The sequence below is a fragment of the Triturus cristatus genome, chromosome 7, assembly GCF_964204655.1.
Source record: "Triturus cristatus chromosome 7, aTriCri1.1, whole genome shotgun sequence".
In the NCBI taxonomy this organism is placed as follows: domain Eukaryota; kingdom Metazoa; phylum Chordata; class Amphibia; order Caudata; family Salamandridae; genus Triturus; species Triturus cristatus.
The window spans coordinates 1,845,809,478-1,845,826,370 of record NC_140590.1 but is presented as its reverse complement, the minus strand read 5'-3'; the positions used below and the strand labels follow the sequence as shown (position 1 = coordinate 1,845,826,370).

The following is a 16,893-nucleotide window of genomic DNA, read 5'->3' as shown; positions in this document are numbered from 1 at the left end:
AAGCAACGTGGAGATGTCAGGGAAGAAGCACAAGGGTGAGAAAGGAACAGGGGTAGAACATCAGGGCAAGTGCTGCATGGAGACTGGCAAGGAGAAGGTGACAGACAGCAACACAGATTGCAGGAGGAGAGAAGTATATTGGAATGGGTAAATACGAGGTCAATGAACACCATGATATGTGCAGGTCCGACAACTGCAATACCAATAAATGCGATTTCAAGGTATGCCATAGCCCGCACCTGCATAACAATGTCAATACCCATACATACAATGTTAATGTGTGCCATAAGCTGTGCCCACATAACAATGTCAGTACCAATAAATGCGATGTCAACGTATATGCCATTACCTGTGCCTGCCTACCGATGCCAATTCCCATAAATGCAATGTCAGTATATGCCATAATCTATGCTATCCCAGGGCGGAGCTCGTGAAGCCTCACTACGAGGAAATTCCGCAGAATCACAAAAAAACTCTGTGGAATTCTGCGGAGTTCAGCTGGCAGGCGGAGTATGTTGCTTGGCCACCCAGCACGTGCCTCTGGGTCCGCATTCGCCATCCACTATGTCTGTGCCCTGAGACTCCGGTGAACTCATGTGCCTTGTGCACTGCAGGTGCTCGCATGCAGCATGTGTGGGTGTGACTGCGAAGTTGAACCCTGCCATGACTCTCCCGCAGTCCAAGCAGCCACACATCCCGACTCCTCCTCCCCAGGCGCGAGCCACCATCGCCCACACAGGCCCTGGGACCAAAGCCCCCATGGAAATGGATTGCAGACCAGTTCTGCTGCCAGAAGTAGGCACCAGTGCCAAAGAGGAGCTTGGGCAGCACTCCAACGAAGGCCCCAGAGTGTGTGGGATGAGGGTTTTTCCCAAAGAAGGGAGCGGTCACGGTCCACCACCTGTCCACGCAAGGAAGGGAAGGGGACTCAAAATGTATTTTGGGCTGTAGAGGGAGGGGGTCACCCACTGGCCCAGCCACCTAAGACACACAATCCAAACATCTCTTTCTCCCACGCTGTCCTAAGAATACTCCGGCAATCCCCAACCTGCTCCCACTCCCTCTCTCCCCTGTCTCAGAGTGCCTCGACTCACCAACCCACAGCACACTCCTTCCCCATCTCACGCACTCCCCTGGCCCCCTCCACCCCCCACACATCCCTCCCCTCACGTCGGACTCCGGAGTAGCACCATGCTCCCCACTGCAGATGCTCCCCACTGCAGGGCGCTGTGCAGAAGTCTCCTCTGCAGTGCCTAGGGACAGGCCCCTCATTGAAGAATGGAGGGTGCACCATCAGCACGCCACGTGGTGCAGTGCGCCTCCTTCCAGTGCAGAGCCATGCTCCGGGCCTGTGCCCCCACTCCAGGCTCATGCACTGTCACCCTCCAGACCATCCTCCCCTCTCCTCCATCGCTCCAGCTCCCCCTCCCACCACAAAATTAGTAAAGTATGGTACCTCCAAGTTCAAACTCCAAAAAGGCAGTCGACAACGCTACTCAGCGGTCGAGCTCCATGGTGGCGCACAGCGCAGGCACACCCATCCCTGGGAGTGGCTGCTCCTGCTCCGACGCTCGTACAATCATGAGTCACGACACGTACTCCCAGCAGATCAGAACACGTCTCTTACAGTTTTCCTCAGGTCTGGTCACGGTGCTGTTGTTGCTGTGCTGCTTAAGCTCTTTCTGAGAGCTACCCTCACCCCCCACTCCCAGTTCACACTGCTCTCAGTTCTCACCGACTTCTCTGCAGCTTCCGTGCAGCTACAGCTGATGTAAGCAGCGGGTTCTACAGAATCTACACAGCCCAACAAAGTTTATATTGGGGTGGCGCACCGCTAAACTCCGCTCCGCCGGCGGTATGTGGAGTTATGCAGAACTTAGCGTTCCAAGTGGAGCACGAAGTAGACAAAACTCCGAGAACTCCGCCGGCGGAGCGGAGTTTGCCGCCCACCCATAATCTATGCCCGCACAACAGCGTTGACACCAGCAGTAACAATGTCAAAGTATGCCATAATCCATGCACGAACGACAATGTTGTTATCAGTAAAAACAATGTCAATGTACGCCATGATCTAGGCACACATAACTATGCTGATATCAGGAAAGACAATGTCAATGTACGCTATGACAACTATACACACAATGTTGAGAATGTGTATAAAAATGACATCAGTGACTGCCATATTATTTTTAGGAGTTCCAGTGAACTCGTATCATTGCTGTCGGATTTACCCAGGTGGCCTCCCCATGAACCCAGAATCAGAGATACATGGTCAGGCAAGTCCAGTGACCCACACAAATGACAGGTCACAGATGTGGTATCTCTTAGCCCAAAGACAAAACATTGATTGATCCCACAGATAGAAGGTTGCACCACAAAGAGGTCCGAGGAAATTGGCCCCAATAAAACAGGTTTGGCCAAAGGCTCAAGTTTCCCATAAATACCACAAAGCGAGATACCATATCTAGACAGAAGCACTCAGTCAATCAGGACACGACATGCGCACCCGAGATCAAGAGCCATCTGCGTCATTAACAAATGACCAAACTTGTTAATTTATGACTGAGATGTTTTTTCAAGAATGCATAAATTACTTTATTGTACCTCACGAGAGGTATATAATGTCAGCCAAGACTTTGTACACTGAGAGACTTTCCCCAGACGCATTCTGTCGAGACTCTTCCGGCCGCTGTGTTTAATTAAACCAACTGTTCCTGTTTTGCCAAATGTTTCGTCTTTTGATTTCTTTATGGTAAATTCATACCCGAGCAAGAAGCACAAAAGGGAGACAGCTGAAAAACACATGCACTACCATAGATTGATTAACCCAAAACCCAAAACAAAAACGTAGTGTTTGAAAAAAAGCAGTGGAAGCATAAAAGTCACCCAATCAAAAGATACGGTAAAGAGGCTATGCTCGATGGGAGGGACAAACACAAACTTGACAATCTGGCACACTAAACAAAAAGCAGACAAATTGCAGTGACAGAGATTACTGGATTGTGAGACAGTGGTTGCTGGTACGGTCCACCGGCACTCATTTTTGTGGACCAGCAATTATTTTTTCTCTTTACACTTTTCCCGAGAACAAGAGAGGGAAAACATACAAAGGGGAAAGATTGAGGAAAAGAAGCTTGGACCTCAGCTACGGAATCTTTTTCCGCCTGTATGAGAACCGTCTTCATCTAGTTGAAAACAAATAGCTTGCAATGTAATCCAGAAAAGTGTGAAATCCTTCTCTATGGGCCGATTCGGTCTCCTGTTTGGTTGGGTTGTTGGCCTATGGCTGGCTCCACCCCTCCACCACGCATACGCACTGCAAGAAATGTGGGCGTTACTACAGAGCACAGCAACATGCCTCCAATTCAATACTTCCAGGCGCACTTCTACATCTTTCCTAAAAAAGCTTGACTGGTTGCCAGTCAATAGGAGAATTAAAGCTGTACTGCTTGCTCACCGTGCTCTGCACGGTGTTGGTCTCCTCTATATGACTAAAAGAATCTGTTGCAAAGTCATCCTTGTACCCTGGGCACCCCCCATTTTTTGCTATCCTAAAACATACAGAAAATATGTTAGAAGACTTTGTCTGCAAGTCAAAATTTAGCCTACCAGTGATCTGTCCTGATTGGTCAGACTTAAGTGGATTAGCCAGGCTGCTTTGATAAGGTATAAGTAGTCCCTGGGGTTAAAGAGCTATTCTGGGAGGACAGTTTTCTGCTCCATAGTAATGCCAGTCAGGGCGAGGGGTCAAACAATCTTCAATAAAAGAGGGAGACAGGCAGAGAAACCAGTTTCATTTACAACCCTACTCTTTGAACCCAACCAGATGGCAGGCTTAAGGAAGGAATGTGCAGATCCAGGGGGTGGGAGGATATGGAGATGAGCCATCCTGGAGGGAGGTTTAGCCAGCTCGTGCCTCTGTGCTGGGACTTCAGCCATATTGAATTTTGGAAAAATAGTGTTTTTTGGGAGACCATAGTTCCACACTTTGGATGAAATGGTCAAGCTCTGGGGTGTTGTCCTGCACCTCATTGGACAGGAGTGCCTTCCTGTGTGACCCTAGAGAACACTGAATAAGTTTCCGAGTAGGGCAGTGCCTCTCAGTTCTGCTGCTTGAAAATGACAGAAGAAGGATTGCCAAGCTGGAAACTTGATTTTTACCATCAGGCCCTGCATTCTAACTTATTGCACCTGCTGCATTATCTGGAAATACAGCCCTGTGGATGTACCTTGTTGCAAGAGGATAAAGAGGGACCTCACTGCAATCTATAGGTTAACAGAGCTCACATGCCTCAACTCCACCAAGAATCCCCTGCCTGCTGTGTATCCAGTGGACCTTAGTCTGGCTGTGCCCTGCTAATCAGGACCACAGCCTAGCTGCTTCCTCTCTAAAATGGTTTCCATGTACATTAGGTACATATCTAATTGGATTCTGGAGTGCCTTATAAGCCCCTAGTATATGGTATACTATTGACCTAGGGCATAGGTACCTCAGAGGCCTACCAAGGGCTGCAGCATGTATTATGCCACCCCTGGGAAGCACTCCAAAATGGCACCACAGGTCTGCTACTGCAGCCTGGGTAAGGGTGTACTTGCACCCCTTAATGTGGTATAGGCTCCCTATATCACTACCCTATGCAGACACATATAAACCTATAAGCCACTCCTATGGCAGGCCTTGACAATCCTGAAGGTAGAGTGCCTGGTTTTATGTGAGAGGGTGCCCAAGCATGAGCTGAGCCCCTCTCTAGCTTTCGGAAATACTCCCTTATGGCTGTTCTGTGATACAGCCATACCATATACTCTTAAGTGCATTATAACCTCGCGGTGAATGCTAACTTTGGGATGGCTGCATCAACACATGTCGTGTTTGGTGTCAAACACGTTGGAATACTACCCCCCCCCCCGCCAGTTCTGGCGGCGGGGGGTAGCATTCCACCCTTCTAGAGGAAGACACATGTTCACACTGGCTAAAACCGGTAGGACTTTCCTGAGCCCCGGCATCACAAAATGGATGCCTCTGCCACAGACACGGGTCTGGCGCCACAGACACGGGTCTGGCCTCCTGCTGCTGATCGAAACTCCGGCAGGGGAGGCCTGGACAAAAGGCTTCCTGTCGAGGGGAGGTGTCCCCACCTCCCCAGACAGGCTGATGTGTATTGGGGCTGGGCGAGAGCACTCTCTGGTGCTTTGAAGTCCTGCACTAGGGGCACACTTGGTGTCCCTGTGCATACTCCAGTTCAAACGGGTTGCAGGGCCTACCTGCCCCTGCTCTGGCGCAAAACTGGACAAAGGAAATGGGTGTCCCACCCCTCTTTCCTGGCCCACCCATAGGTGGGGCCTTAGAGTTAGTCCATCCCCTAAACTTACTATAAGTATAGGAATCCAGTCCCTAGGACTTTAGATTACCCTGGACAAAACTCTGCAACGTACATCCTGGACCTTTGACGTTCTATCCTGACTAGAAGACTGAAGAGATCTCCCTTGGGGTCAAGGAGTGACTCCCCTGCTTGGCAGGCACCAAAGAAGCAACTGACCGGTCTGCATTGCTGAAGCTCCTGCCGGATGCCGAAGTCTTTGCATCACCAGAGGTGGATTTCCAGACTTTGCCGAGGCTACCCTGCGTCCACAGCAAAGCGGAGGCCCGTGGCTATCGTGGGTGACGTGGAACCGTGCCCCCTGAACACCATGAGCTTTTGCAGCAACACTATCTTCCTGGTCCTCCTCGAAGTTGTGCTTTGGGCTCCGAGTAGCCCCAGCCTTGAGCACCTCCTGCACCAAATATTGTTGGCCTCCACTCCACGAGTGACCCGTGGGCCAGCTTCAAGTGCGACCACTCAAGGCTCCTTCGCGATCACTAGCCCGTTGGCTAGCAGGTCCCCACGAAGGCAACTCCTTTTCTGCTTGGGCTTTCCTGGTTGCTCCAGACGTGCCCCGACTTACCTTCGCTGGGTGAGTCCCTCAGACCTTGCTGGTCTGCACCGCAGTCCTTTCTCTGAATTCCTGTGACTTGCTGTTGCCAAGGCTTGTTGGGTCCATTCTGGTTGCCGACACCGCAGCACTCGACAGACTTTGTGGGACAGCTCGAATCCGGCTCGTGGACTTCGTCGATGCCTCCTGGACCTCGTGGCTGAAGAGTCAAGACACACATCAACTCACGTGAAGCACCCGACATCTGTGGGCATTGGTCCATCCTGCCCTCGGTCACTGGCAAGCGACCCAGACTCTGACCCCTCTGCTTTCAGGTTACTTCCTTCCTAAATCCGGGCTTGGATCTCTTCGGACACTTCTCCTCACAGCAGCAGCAGTTCTTTGCCAGCTTCCACTGGAATAGACGACGCGACCCGACACCAAAAGACACCTATGCACCCGGCTTCCCTGGGTGTGGTAACTCTAGTACTCCGGTGCTCTCGTGGGTGCTAGTCGTAGAACTTCTTAAGTCCAAAATAGTTTGGTCGAGACTCGATTAGAAGTGTCCCTAATCTTTAAATTTCCATCCGCGACATTGCCCATAGAAGATAACGGGTACCCGCGGTTGTGTTTACACACTGCATACCGTCCCCGTGGGTCCCCTGTGTCACTACCTTGGGTGGTTTCTTGGGGTCCCAGCGATTCTACAGGCAGTAGGCCTTGTGCCTTTTCCAGTCGTGGTTCTTATACCACTTTTTTGGTATATGGTTTGGTACGCCCTTAGGGCCCAAACGTGTATTTGTGCTTTTACTGATGCTTGCTCACTTGTAAACTAAGTACTTCGTGAACTCCAGTCTCATAAAGAGACTAGAGGGGTGTGATATATCTTAAATACATATATTTTGAATATATACCTGTTGTGGTTGTCCTTTCATTTGATCATTCAAGAGATTATAGACTGGTAAAACAAGCTGCTTTACATTCCTTCAAGACTTAGGCTGAAGGCTGCTCTCCATAGCTACCACTAGGATAGCTTTCAATAAAGGTTGTCTTTAACCTATCATCAATAAGGGGTTGTTTGGACTGATACAAGGTGCCCACTAGAACTAGTGGACGGCATATACCAGGCCACCTTCTCACATGGGGGTTTATCCTTTTCTGTGTGTGTGGCTTTCATCTGGAATCAGCCACCCGTTTATCTCAGAAATACTTCAGATGAGACTGTTTTCCGTAAACATCTGAAAACATACCTTTTCAGCCTCTTGAGCCTACTTTTCCCTGTAAGCATGATAGTGCCGGGGCAGTCTCCAAGAAGCTGTGCGCGATATAAGACCCTTCATTCATTCAAGAGCAAGACGGAAAACATGTCACAAAGGGGAAGAGCAGAAACCCGCAATAGGGAGATAACGGGGCAGGGAGTGTCTGACAGTGGATTAAAGAAGCCTTGGTATTCGGTGTTCCGACGTGTAACTGCACCTACCGCGGGCTTCTGAGCAGAGCTTTGGACAACGGTACTCATTATTTTACAAATTAAGCACTGGACAGGAAGGCCACCGTATCATACATACTTGTCAGGCTCCAAGCCGCTGTATGTTTTTGGTGAGCCCACAAGGTCTCGCAATAGAGCACGTGAACTGTGTAGTAGACTCAGTCCAAAGGGTGAACCCTTTCCTCACTGTGAGAAATTGTGCTTTTTAGAGCAGGACACTCCAGCCAGATGTAAGAATATTCATTTTACTAATACTGATTTTAAGTGTCAGCCAATCAGCAAATTGGTTAATGGCGTTTGTTAACCCGTCGCCTTTGGCCAATGCATAGAGTCCAGGAACCATTGCTCTAAAAACGCAGATAAGTTCATAGGTTTGTATGTGTGCTGGAGCACAGTGTGATAATACATTTCCGCTAACTCTCAGCGAGAGACGCCTCAGCAGATGTCTACTCCCTCTCAGAGACACCTTGTTAGAACTTCTGGTCATTGTTAGGGAGGTTTGTGATTAACAATTGGTGTAAGTGGGTTACGCAACAGGGACAGACCTGATAACGCTTCGCGTTGGGCTTCAGTTGCCTCTAATTTCGACCATGTGTGGTTCCATATACATATAAGAGCTCTGTTGTGGACACCGGGCCTGATTTACAATCTTTGTATATAAAGTAGGGCTCCAGTAGGATCATTTCTTGCAACAAAATTAAACTCACAAACGTATGAGGCGAGAACTTCACCTCTCCCTTTCCCGTCTATTCCAGTGGCGGGATCTCCAAACATGTAGTAAATGTGGGAGGGACCAGTTTGAGTTGTGGAAAAATGGAGAATAATTACTACAAAATGGGTGGGGTAGAGGTAGAATTAAAGAGGGGTTTTGGGAGAGACATGCAAATACAAAATAAACACCCACAAAAGAGTAAGACAACTGCAAATCACAAACTACATGTAAATTTGCTGCCACCGTAATAGTGTACAGACAGCTTAAACAGGCTCCCGCCCACCCCTGGAGTAAGGCAAGCATCAATATACAAAAGTTAGGGGCGGGGAGGGCTTAACACTCCATCCCACACCCTCCCCAGCTGAATATGAAACCGTGAAATGTGAAGTTTCCTTTTCTCTTTGTAACATTTTCTAGTCGCTGATTTACACACATTCATTGTATCTGTAGGTGTGTGTGATGTAAAGTGCTCCGATCCCCTACACTGGTATGAGAGGAGCTATAAAACAAATGAAATACATCTGAGAGAGCGGCTATGGAGAGACGAGAGGCACTGTTGGGGGGTGATAGTGAGGGAATCATTGAAGAACCCCAATAAAGACGGCCATATCCTGGTGCAATGTAAGGTCATCGTTTAAAAACAAACACAATTGAATGCATAATGTGAACTGTTGTAGAGTACGCCATGTTTGCCAATATTTTCTTGGGAGGGGGAAAGAACGCCCCCTCGGGCTCACTTTCTGTGCTAGCTATGCACCATAGGGGAGCAGGTCTGCACCACAGGGGAGCAGGTCTGCACCATAGGGGAGCAGGTCTGCACCACAGGGGAGCAGGTCTGCACCATAGGGGAGCAGGTCTGCACCACAGGGGAGCTGGTCTGCACCATAGGGGAGCTGGTCTGACAAAGTTTGCCAGGGCTGCTTTGGGTTCCCAGTCCGGCCCTGGTCAGGAGGCCACTGCTGCTTGCGCCAGCCCATTGCCCCCGTCAGTGCCGCCTATGACAGAACCAACACCACTGCTAACCATGAAACCCTACAAATGTGACAATTCAGACTATTCCAGGCCCCCCAAAGCTGTGGGAATGGATGATTGGGAGGCTGGTAATAGCCATTTTAAGGTATTTTTAATAAATTAACTGTTGTTGTGCTCGTTTCTATACTAGACAAACAGCGCCACCATGCGGCACTGTCATAAGCGCCGGTGCTGACAATTTAGTGCTGGTGCTTAGCACCAGAAACTACTGTCTCAAATTAAGCACTGCTCCAGCCCATCAACTGTGAGACAAATATCCGGACATGGAATGGATATGGCAAACATTCCCACATGCAGTATTTGGTAATATTACCTGTGCCTTGAAAGAACTGGTGAAATACTTTACCCGACATTCCTGTGACAGCAGATCCCACCAGAAGGACCACCAGAAGGACCGCCAATGGTGCGGCGAGCAGAGTCCAGCGAGGGATGGATACGGTACCGAGCATGTAACAGCAGCATCCTGAGATGGAAAAGAGGGACACAGAACAGATCAAAGCCTCGCAGTGGGCAGCATAGGATGTGCATAGGGGGAGACTGAGTAATTTATAGCCAAGCAGCCAACACTGCACTGCGGGGAGAGGGCAGGACAGCGCCACACCTGCTAAGATAAGGTGCTGCGCTCTCTTACCTGGCGCTCCTTAAGGCTGCTGAGCGCCACGCACACACCAGTGCACCAGAACGCAAAGGTGAATGCATATCTGGCATCAGGCCCGGTTCTAGCGGGTGGGCCAGGCCCACCCAAACATGAGCCTGGCCCACCCACCCAAACAGGAGGCTTGGCCCTCGCAGTGAGGCCTTGAAGGCAGGCGCGCAAAGCACACGTCGTGTGTGTGCGCCCGGGCCGAGACAGGTTCCCGGGCGTGCAGACACACACACACGGACAGTTTTAGAGATTATCGCAGCCGCACCGGAGTCCACAGGTCTTTAAAAGACCATGTACATGTTAATGGGGCTTTGTTTATTTTTTTCACCCCTTCATCTCCACATGGCGAAAGGCGACAAATCCTTTCTTTGGCACTGGTAACCTTTGCCTACCGTTCTGCTGGGTGGATATTTCTTTTTCTATGCAGCGCAGGAGAAAATAAGTTTGTTTATTCTGATTCACCTTTCCTGACCCCTGCAGCTGCTTATCACATCAGGCTGCGACACAAAGTTTGACTCATGGAGTAGGTAAGAGAATGTGTTACTAGTTGTTTTTCTTTTATAAATCTGCACAGGCCCAGGAGACGCATACCTCGTGTGTGCTTCATTTAAACAGTTTTTAACCTTATCGTGGCTGATGCAGGACAACAATAAGACAATACAAGATGCCCAGATAACGCTGGTGATCAATGATCCTGCTGGAGAGCAATCCTTTGACTGTTAGTAGTTTTTAAATGCAGATGAACTGTATTTTATGTGGAAGCTCAGTGGGTTACTGCCTTTGTCACAGAGATCCTTGTGTTACTTGCAGTTCAGAAGGTACAATCCTAACATAGGACAGTGACCAATGAAGCGTCATCAAAGAGCTGCATACAAACATGAATGGTATAGTTAGAACTTCGCTTTCTTTGTTTTGTGATATAGTTAGAACTTCCCCAGTCTTTCATTATTCTAATGTTGCTAAAATGAGTATGTTTGGGCAGATATACATTTGTATCAGTAAAGCTGACCCCCATGGAATACTCTTTAAATCCTAAGGTTGTGTTTCCCCAGACCAAACCCTCTTAAAATATACTGCCCACCAGTATGGATGACGTGATCCCCTACACCTTGTAATCCTCATTGGCTTATGTGACATTCCCTGTAGACTGATTTACATACTTGTATGATTCATTGTCTCCTGTATAATGTGTGAGTGGTGTAAAGTACTGACACACTCTACACTGATATGAGTAGCGCTGTACAACAAATGAAATGCATATGAGAGAGGGGCTACGTAAAGACGAGGGGCACTGTTGGAGGGTGGCAGTGAGGGAATCCGAGGAGGAGGTCAATAGGGGGAGGAGCTATGGAGCGATGAGGGGCACTGCTGGAGGGTGGCAGTGAGGGAATCCAAGTAAGAGGTCATGGGGTGGAGGGGGGAGCTAGGGAGAGATGAGGGGCACTGCTGGAGGGTGGCAGTGAGGGAGTCTGAGGAGGAGGTCATGAGGGGGATGGGCTACAGAGAGATGAGGGGCACTTGTAGCATGTGGCAGTGAGGGAATCTGAGGAGGAGGTCAATAGGGGCCATGGAGGGAGGAGGGGCACTGGTGAAAGGTGGCAGTGAGGGAATTCAAGGAGGAGGTCAATAGGGGGGGTCCATGGAGGGATGAGGGGCACTGTAGGAAGGTGTTAGTAAAGGTTATTTACGGAGAAAGAGGTTATTGGTGCGGCGCCAAAAAGAACTTTCGCATCAGCGCTGAAGCCGGCCCTGTCATGGCCTTTCTGTTTTTGTTTACTTAATTAGCAGTCGGGTCATAAGGGCTACTGTGGAACATACTTTAAAGTGTGTGCTAATTATATTTACTGCTATATTCAATGTTTTAAGTTTGAAGGTGATTTTACTAATGTTTTTGCCGAGAAAAATGAAAGTGGAGCCCGATGGTGCCTGATATGGGGCTGGGGCCCAAGGTCAGCTGTGAGATAAGGTGCACTGGAGAGGAGTAGTGGATAATCAAGCCTGTAAGGGAGTGCGTTGCAGAGTCCGGAGTCAGGTGGAGGTAGTAATGAAGAGGGATTCTGCCTGAAGGCTCGCACAGAGGGCGCCCGAGAAGTGTCACTTGCCTGATACTCCCACCTCAGAAACCTCCTCTTCCCATCAAAGGAACATTACATGGAAAAAACACTTTTTGAGAGTGATAATATTTAGAAAGAGATTTGGAAAAGAGTGCGTTTTACTGGCCCTTGTAAGACTAAAGGCCCCGGAAGCAGGCATGCCTAGACATATATGCGACAAATCGAGCCCGCAGTGGCCCACCCAAACGCACCCTTGGCCCACCCAAATAAAAATTCCTGGCATAGGTTTTGTACTGGAAGGGTACACTTACTGTACAAAATACTTAGACTAATGTTAAAACTTTCCCCACATTGTATGTGTGCCGTACAGTGCAGCACACAAGCAATGTCTGAAAAGTTAGGAGAAATAAAGAAAACTTTTCTTGTAGTTAGCGCCGCTTCGAGGTGGTGTCATGTTCTGAGACAAGGCCTGCTCCGACTATCTTAGAAGATTGGACTTTGCATAAAAACCTATGGGCGTTTGCCGTGACTCGCCCATTTCATAGCCATGTAATGCCAACTTGACGCAAAGCAGAACAAAGCGCTATTTGTGCTGAGAAAAAGGCATCTTTTCCTGCGTGATCTACCGGACCCTTGAATCCTCTGATCAGCAGCCGCAGTGAGACCCTCGGCCCATGACCAAGTGTTGTACTGGAGCGTGAGCAGAAGAAAGCCACTGAAACCCTTGTCAGCTGTGCATGAGCCTGTAACACACTACCTGAGCCCAAGTTTATGCCTTCCTCCCTACAACCCTTAAGTAACAAAGAGAACAGTAGCTTCAAATCTGCCCTTGGGGTCCACTGATGGAGCGGACAAACGGTGGTAGTGGGTAAAGATAAGTGAATTGGGTGACCGCAAGCAATCACTTAAGAAATATACTTATGACACTTAGAAGTGTTCTCCCTCACCCGAACAGCATGATTGGGTCTACCCAGCATGCATCGGTGCAGTTTGGTCTCAAAGCTGCAGCACAGACTAGCGGGGGCGGGTCTCCACCTCTCATATTAGGGATTCACCTTGGTGGCTGGTCCTCTCATCCCTGGGGCGCTGCGCGCTAATAGAGGCAATGAAGTCTGTAATGGGCGAAAAATGCGAATTCATGGGGCACTGCAAGTGAGGGTTGCCTGAGAAAATCCCACAAATGGATACTTCAAGAAGGATGGGGTTCACCTGTTAGAGGTTGGCATGGACGGGTGATACACGGTCATCAAGGAGGGAAATCCTCCGATAACAAAATGGTGGCACCAAATGGCAGGTGTGAGGCGGTCTTGAATTACCAGAATAAAGTGAAGACTTGATGAAAAGAGGACAAGGCTCAGACGACCATGTCTTTACTTCTTGGAGGCCAGTGCACCCGGTAGTCACCGTTTTGTTCTCTCAGGTGTTTGGTTGTAGGGAGTACAGCAGTGCAGTGCCCTGCTCCTGGGGGCTCCTGTGTGTACACCTGACCCAGTGAACCGGATGGATACAATGTCTCCTTCCAGTGACTGACGTCACATCGATACACCTGGTATTCTGCTCCGAGGTTACTAGGGCACAGGGAACAGCACCACCACCACCCTCCCGAGGCTTCACTGTAGTGCCATACCGATGTTGCTGTTAAGGTATCACTCCTGGTTAAAACTTCTAAGCGCTAGAAAAATATTTACCGTTTTGATCCCAGACGTCGCTAGGACAGTCTGGCTTTCTGTGGGGTGCCTTATTTTATGAGCCCTCTCGGGTCTACTTGTAAATCAGGATTGATTGGTTCTGGCTGTGACTGTACATTGAATGTATCGTGTGAGATGTCACGTTGCATCCGGGTTTCCAAACCAACTCCCACCTCTGGAAGTGAGCCTGGAGTCCTCGCCTCAAGCTACTGACGGCGAGTACAAATGGTAGCACTCCCTTATCCAACAGGACAATAGTACTCACATCTGTGGGATACCAGCAGTAAAACACCCAGGAACCAAAGATGCGGGCCAGACGCTGCTGACTGCCACAGGGCCCACAGAAAAGGCCCCACAACGTGTCTGGCCTGTGTGCTTCCATGCCTTGGCATCTGGTGGACTTAGTACAGTTTCGCCTGTATGTTTGGATGCCTATAGGTCTGTGTACATTGGGCCTGTAGGTCTGTATGTATGGATGCCTATAGGTCTGTGTACATTGGGCCTGTAGGTCTGTATGTATGGATGCCTGTAGGTCTGTGTACATTGGGCCTGCAGGTCTGTATGTATGGATGCCTGTAGGTCTGTGTACATTGGGCCTGCAGGTCTGTATGTATGGATGCCTGTGTACATTGGGCCTGTAGGTCTGTATGTATGGATGCCTATAGGTCTGTGTACATTGGGCCTGTAGGTCTGTATGTATGGATGCCTATAGGTCTGTGTACATTGGGCCTGCAGGTCTGTATGTATGGATGCCTGTGTACATTGGGCCTGTAGGTCTGTATGTATGGATGCCTGTAGGTCTGTGTGCATGGGGTCTGTAAGTCTGTGTGCATCGATACCTGTAGGTCTGTGTGCATGAAGGATTCGTGGTCTGTGGACATTGGGGCGCCTTTCTATGCAGCCTGCATTGCACAAAAGACAATGCTTGTAGCTTTGCAAATGCTTGCTTTATTTTTAGATATTTCATATAGCACTTCCACCGCCGCATCTCTAAGGAGAAAGAGTGCTTTATTGTTAACAATATGGAGTGCGGGGTGAGGTTCAGCCCCATTACAGAAACCAGAATACTGTGATGGGACAGCACAGAACAGCTCACTGCACGGCTGTTTAGAAAGTGTTTACAGTGCTTCGAAAGTGACTCCCCCGTCCCGAGTGAAGCGACTATTTAATGGGGGTCCGTATCCGACCACTGTCAGCAGAGACCATACCTAACGCCACTAGGAGAAAGCGGCCAGGCTTCTCTGCCCTTCATCCTGTGTGTGCAGAGGCATCCAGTCTACAGGCTCAAGCCCTGATGCGCCTGTATGCCCCCCGCCCTCACTCCAACAGCAAACCAAAAGCCATCGTGTTTTCGTGTGCAGAAATGTACAATGTGAGAAACAGTGAGACGAAGCGACGTGTCAAGAATCACACGGTTCTGAGGCAAGATCTCAACCCGGAGCGAACACATGCGAGTTTGAGAACATTCATTTACCTTAGTGGGTATTGAACGGGGTTATTGAGCTGTTCCGTTTCCTTTGCCACATGCCTGCCAGCCTCAAGGGCACGGGCACCTTGTGCCAACACCCACCTGCTGCCAGACCTGGGGCGCAGAGGGGGCATCGGGGCCTTAAAACAAGGCAAACTGCCGCCGCACTGGGTGCTGTTCAGGAGTCTCTGATGTGAAGCAAGGAGGTGCAGGCCGTGCGGTATATGAACACCTCCGGCAGAGGCGCCAGACAAACCAGGTCAAGACACCCTCTTTCCTGAGGTTTGAAAAAAGCAGGTGAAGGCACCTCTGCCCAATGAGATGCTGCGTGACGTCACAGCTGTTTTACTCTTTCCTCGGCGCCACTGTTATATACTCGTGAAGGCACAGACTGCATGGGGGGCCCTTAAGCTTGAATCCATGGGGTGGGGGCTCACCTTTCACGCCGCCCTCGTGCTCCTTCCGGGGGTAGGCTCCGGTTTCCCCTTTCTGGGTCTGTTTTGGGGTGATCGGTAGCCGTCGGCACCCCAGCTCTGCTTCGGGGCTCACGGTCACCTTCACGTCCTCACCACTGCTGGCCCCACAGGAGGGGCCCCTGGGGCTGCGGAAGAGCCTCCGATGCGGCCCCGCACCCCCAGAGGACGGAGCCTGGAGCAGAGCCCGGGAGGGTTCATCCTCCCCAGGGCCGGGGGTAGAGGGGTGCCCAGAGCTCCCGGGGCCGGTCCTGGCACTCCCTGGTGCCCCCTCTGCGCGCCCGTGTGCCGCCGCCGCCGACATCTTCCACAGCGCCTTGTTAGAATTTAAACTGCCCGGGCTTGGCGAGGCAAAGTTCACAAACACCCGCCCTGTGCACACTTCAAACCGGAGGCAGGGCGGCCACCACCAATCCCATCCGCGGTTTCGTTTTCTCTTATTCCCTCCCTCTCACATCCTCCCTCCTTAATTCTCTCTTTCTCTCTCTTCCACATTCACTTGCTCTCATTCTTGCTCCGTTCCCCTTTTTTTCTCTTTCATTTGCACTCTCCATCCTTCTGCATTCTCGTTTCGTCTTTTTCCCCTTCCTGTCTTTCTTCCCTTCTCTCCTTCCATTTACTTTTTTTCTACACCCAACCCATCGGAGGAGAGCAAGAGAGACCGAGTCAGAGAACAACACAGAGCAGTGAGAGAAAGTGCAATAGAGAGTGAGAGAATGGGGAAGTGATAAAGACACAGAGTTAGTAAGCAGAAGAGGGAGAGAGACAGAAGGAAAGAGAAGAACAGATAGGACAGCGAGAGTTAAAGGAGAAAAAAGAGAGAAAGAAAAAAAATGTATATGAGATAAGATTACTTAGCAAACAGCGAAAGTAGATAAATACAGCTGAGCAGGAGGGACTGGCACAGGGGCACGCGGCACTGCTTGCGACTATTGTCCAACACAAGCACAATAGTGAAAGGTGCACCGTGTGCACGCAGCATCACAGGGCGACGTGACATTTGGAAGGCACACTTGTCCAAGCCCTGGGGGCGAGAACGCTGCTTGCACCACATTTACCTTTGTTTTCTGCATGGTACAAGTCCTAGAAAAATAGAAGTTGGGGGGGGGGGGACTCTCCAAATTAGGCGGTGTCACAGGAAGTGACATCCCGGCAGGAAGTGACCCGGCAGGAAGTGACATCACATGAGCTACTTGCAAACCCCTCAGGGAGGTTTTCACCAATAAGGGTATTGACTTCTCATTTAGAAGAATTCTGTGGTGTTTTTGTTGTATTCCAGGAGCTGGACAAGTCATAAAAAAAAAAGAAGTGGGGGGGACTTTCCAAGTTAGGTGGTGTCACAAGAACTGACACCACGGCAGTAAGTGACATCACCTGAGCGGCAGGTCCATAATTTGCACGTGTTGCAAGATTTAACAATT

General features: G+C 49.9%; 1 protein-coding gene across 2 annotated transcripts in view; it reads right to left on the bottom strand.

The window, feature by feature from the left end:
- The window catches only part of LOC146813412 (C-type lectin domain family 2 member B-like), a 74,914-nt gene that overhangs the window by 31,939 nt on the left and 26,082 nt on the right, over nucleotides 1-16,893 (bottom strand). Inside the window, exons 1-2 of one of the 2 annotated variants that reach the window (XM_085620186.1) lie at nucleotides 15,437-15,844; nucleotides 9,490-9,606 (exon numbers count right to left, since the gene is read on the bottom strand). In XM_085620186.1, the coding sequence (XP_085476312.1) occupies nucleotides 9,490-9,606; nucleotides 15,437-15,776 (457 nt within the window). In that variant the 5' untranslated portion in view covers nucleotides 15,777-15,844. Of the gene's footprint in view, nucleotides 1-9,489; nucleotides 9,607-15,436; nucleotides 15,845-16,893 lie in introns of those variants that run through there. The other variant, XM_085620187.1, reaches the window with a different exon arrangement.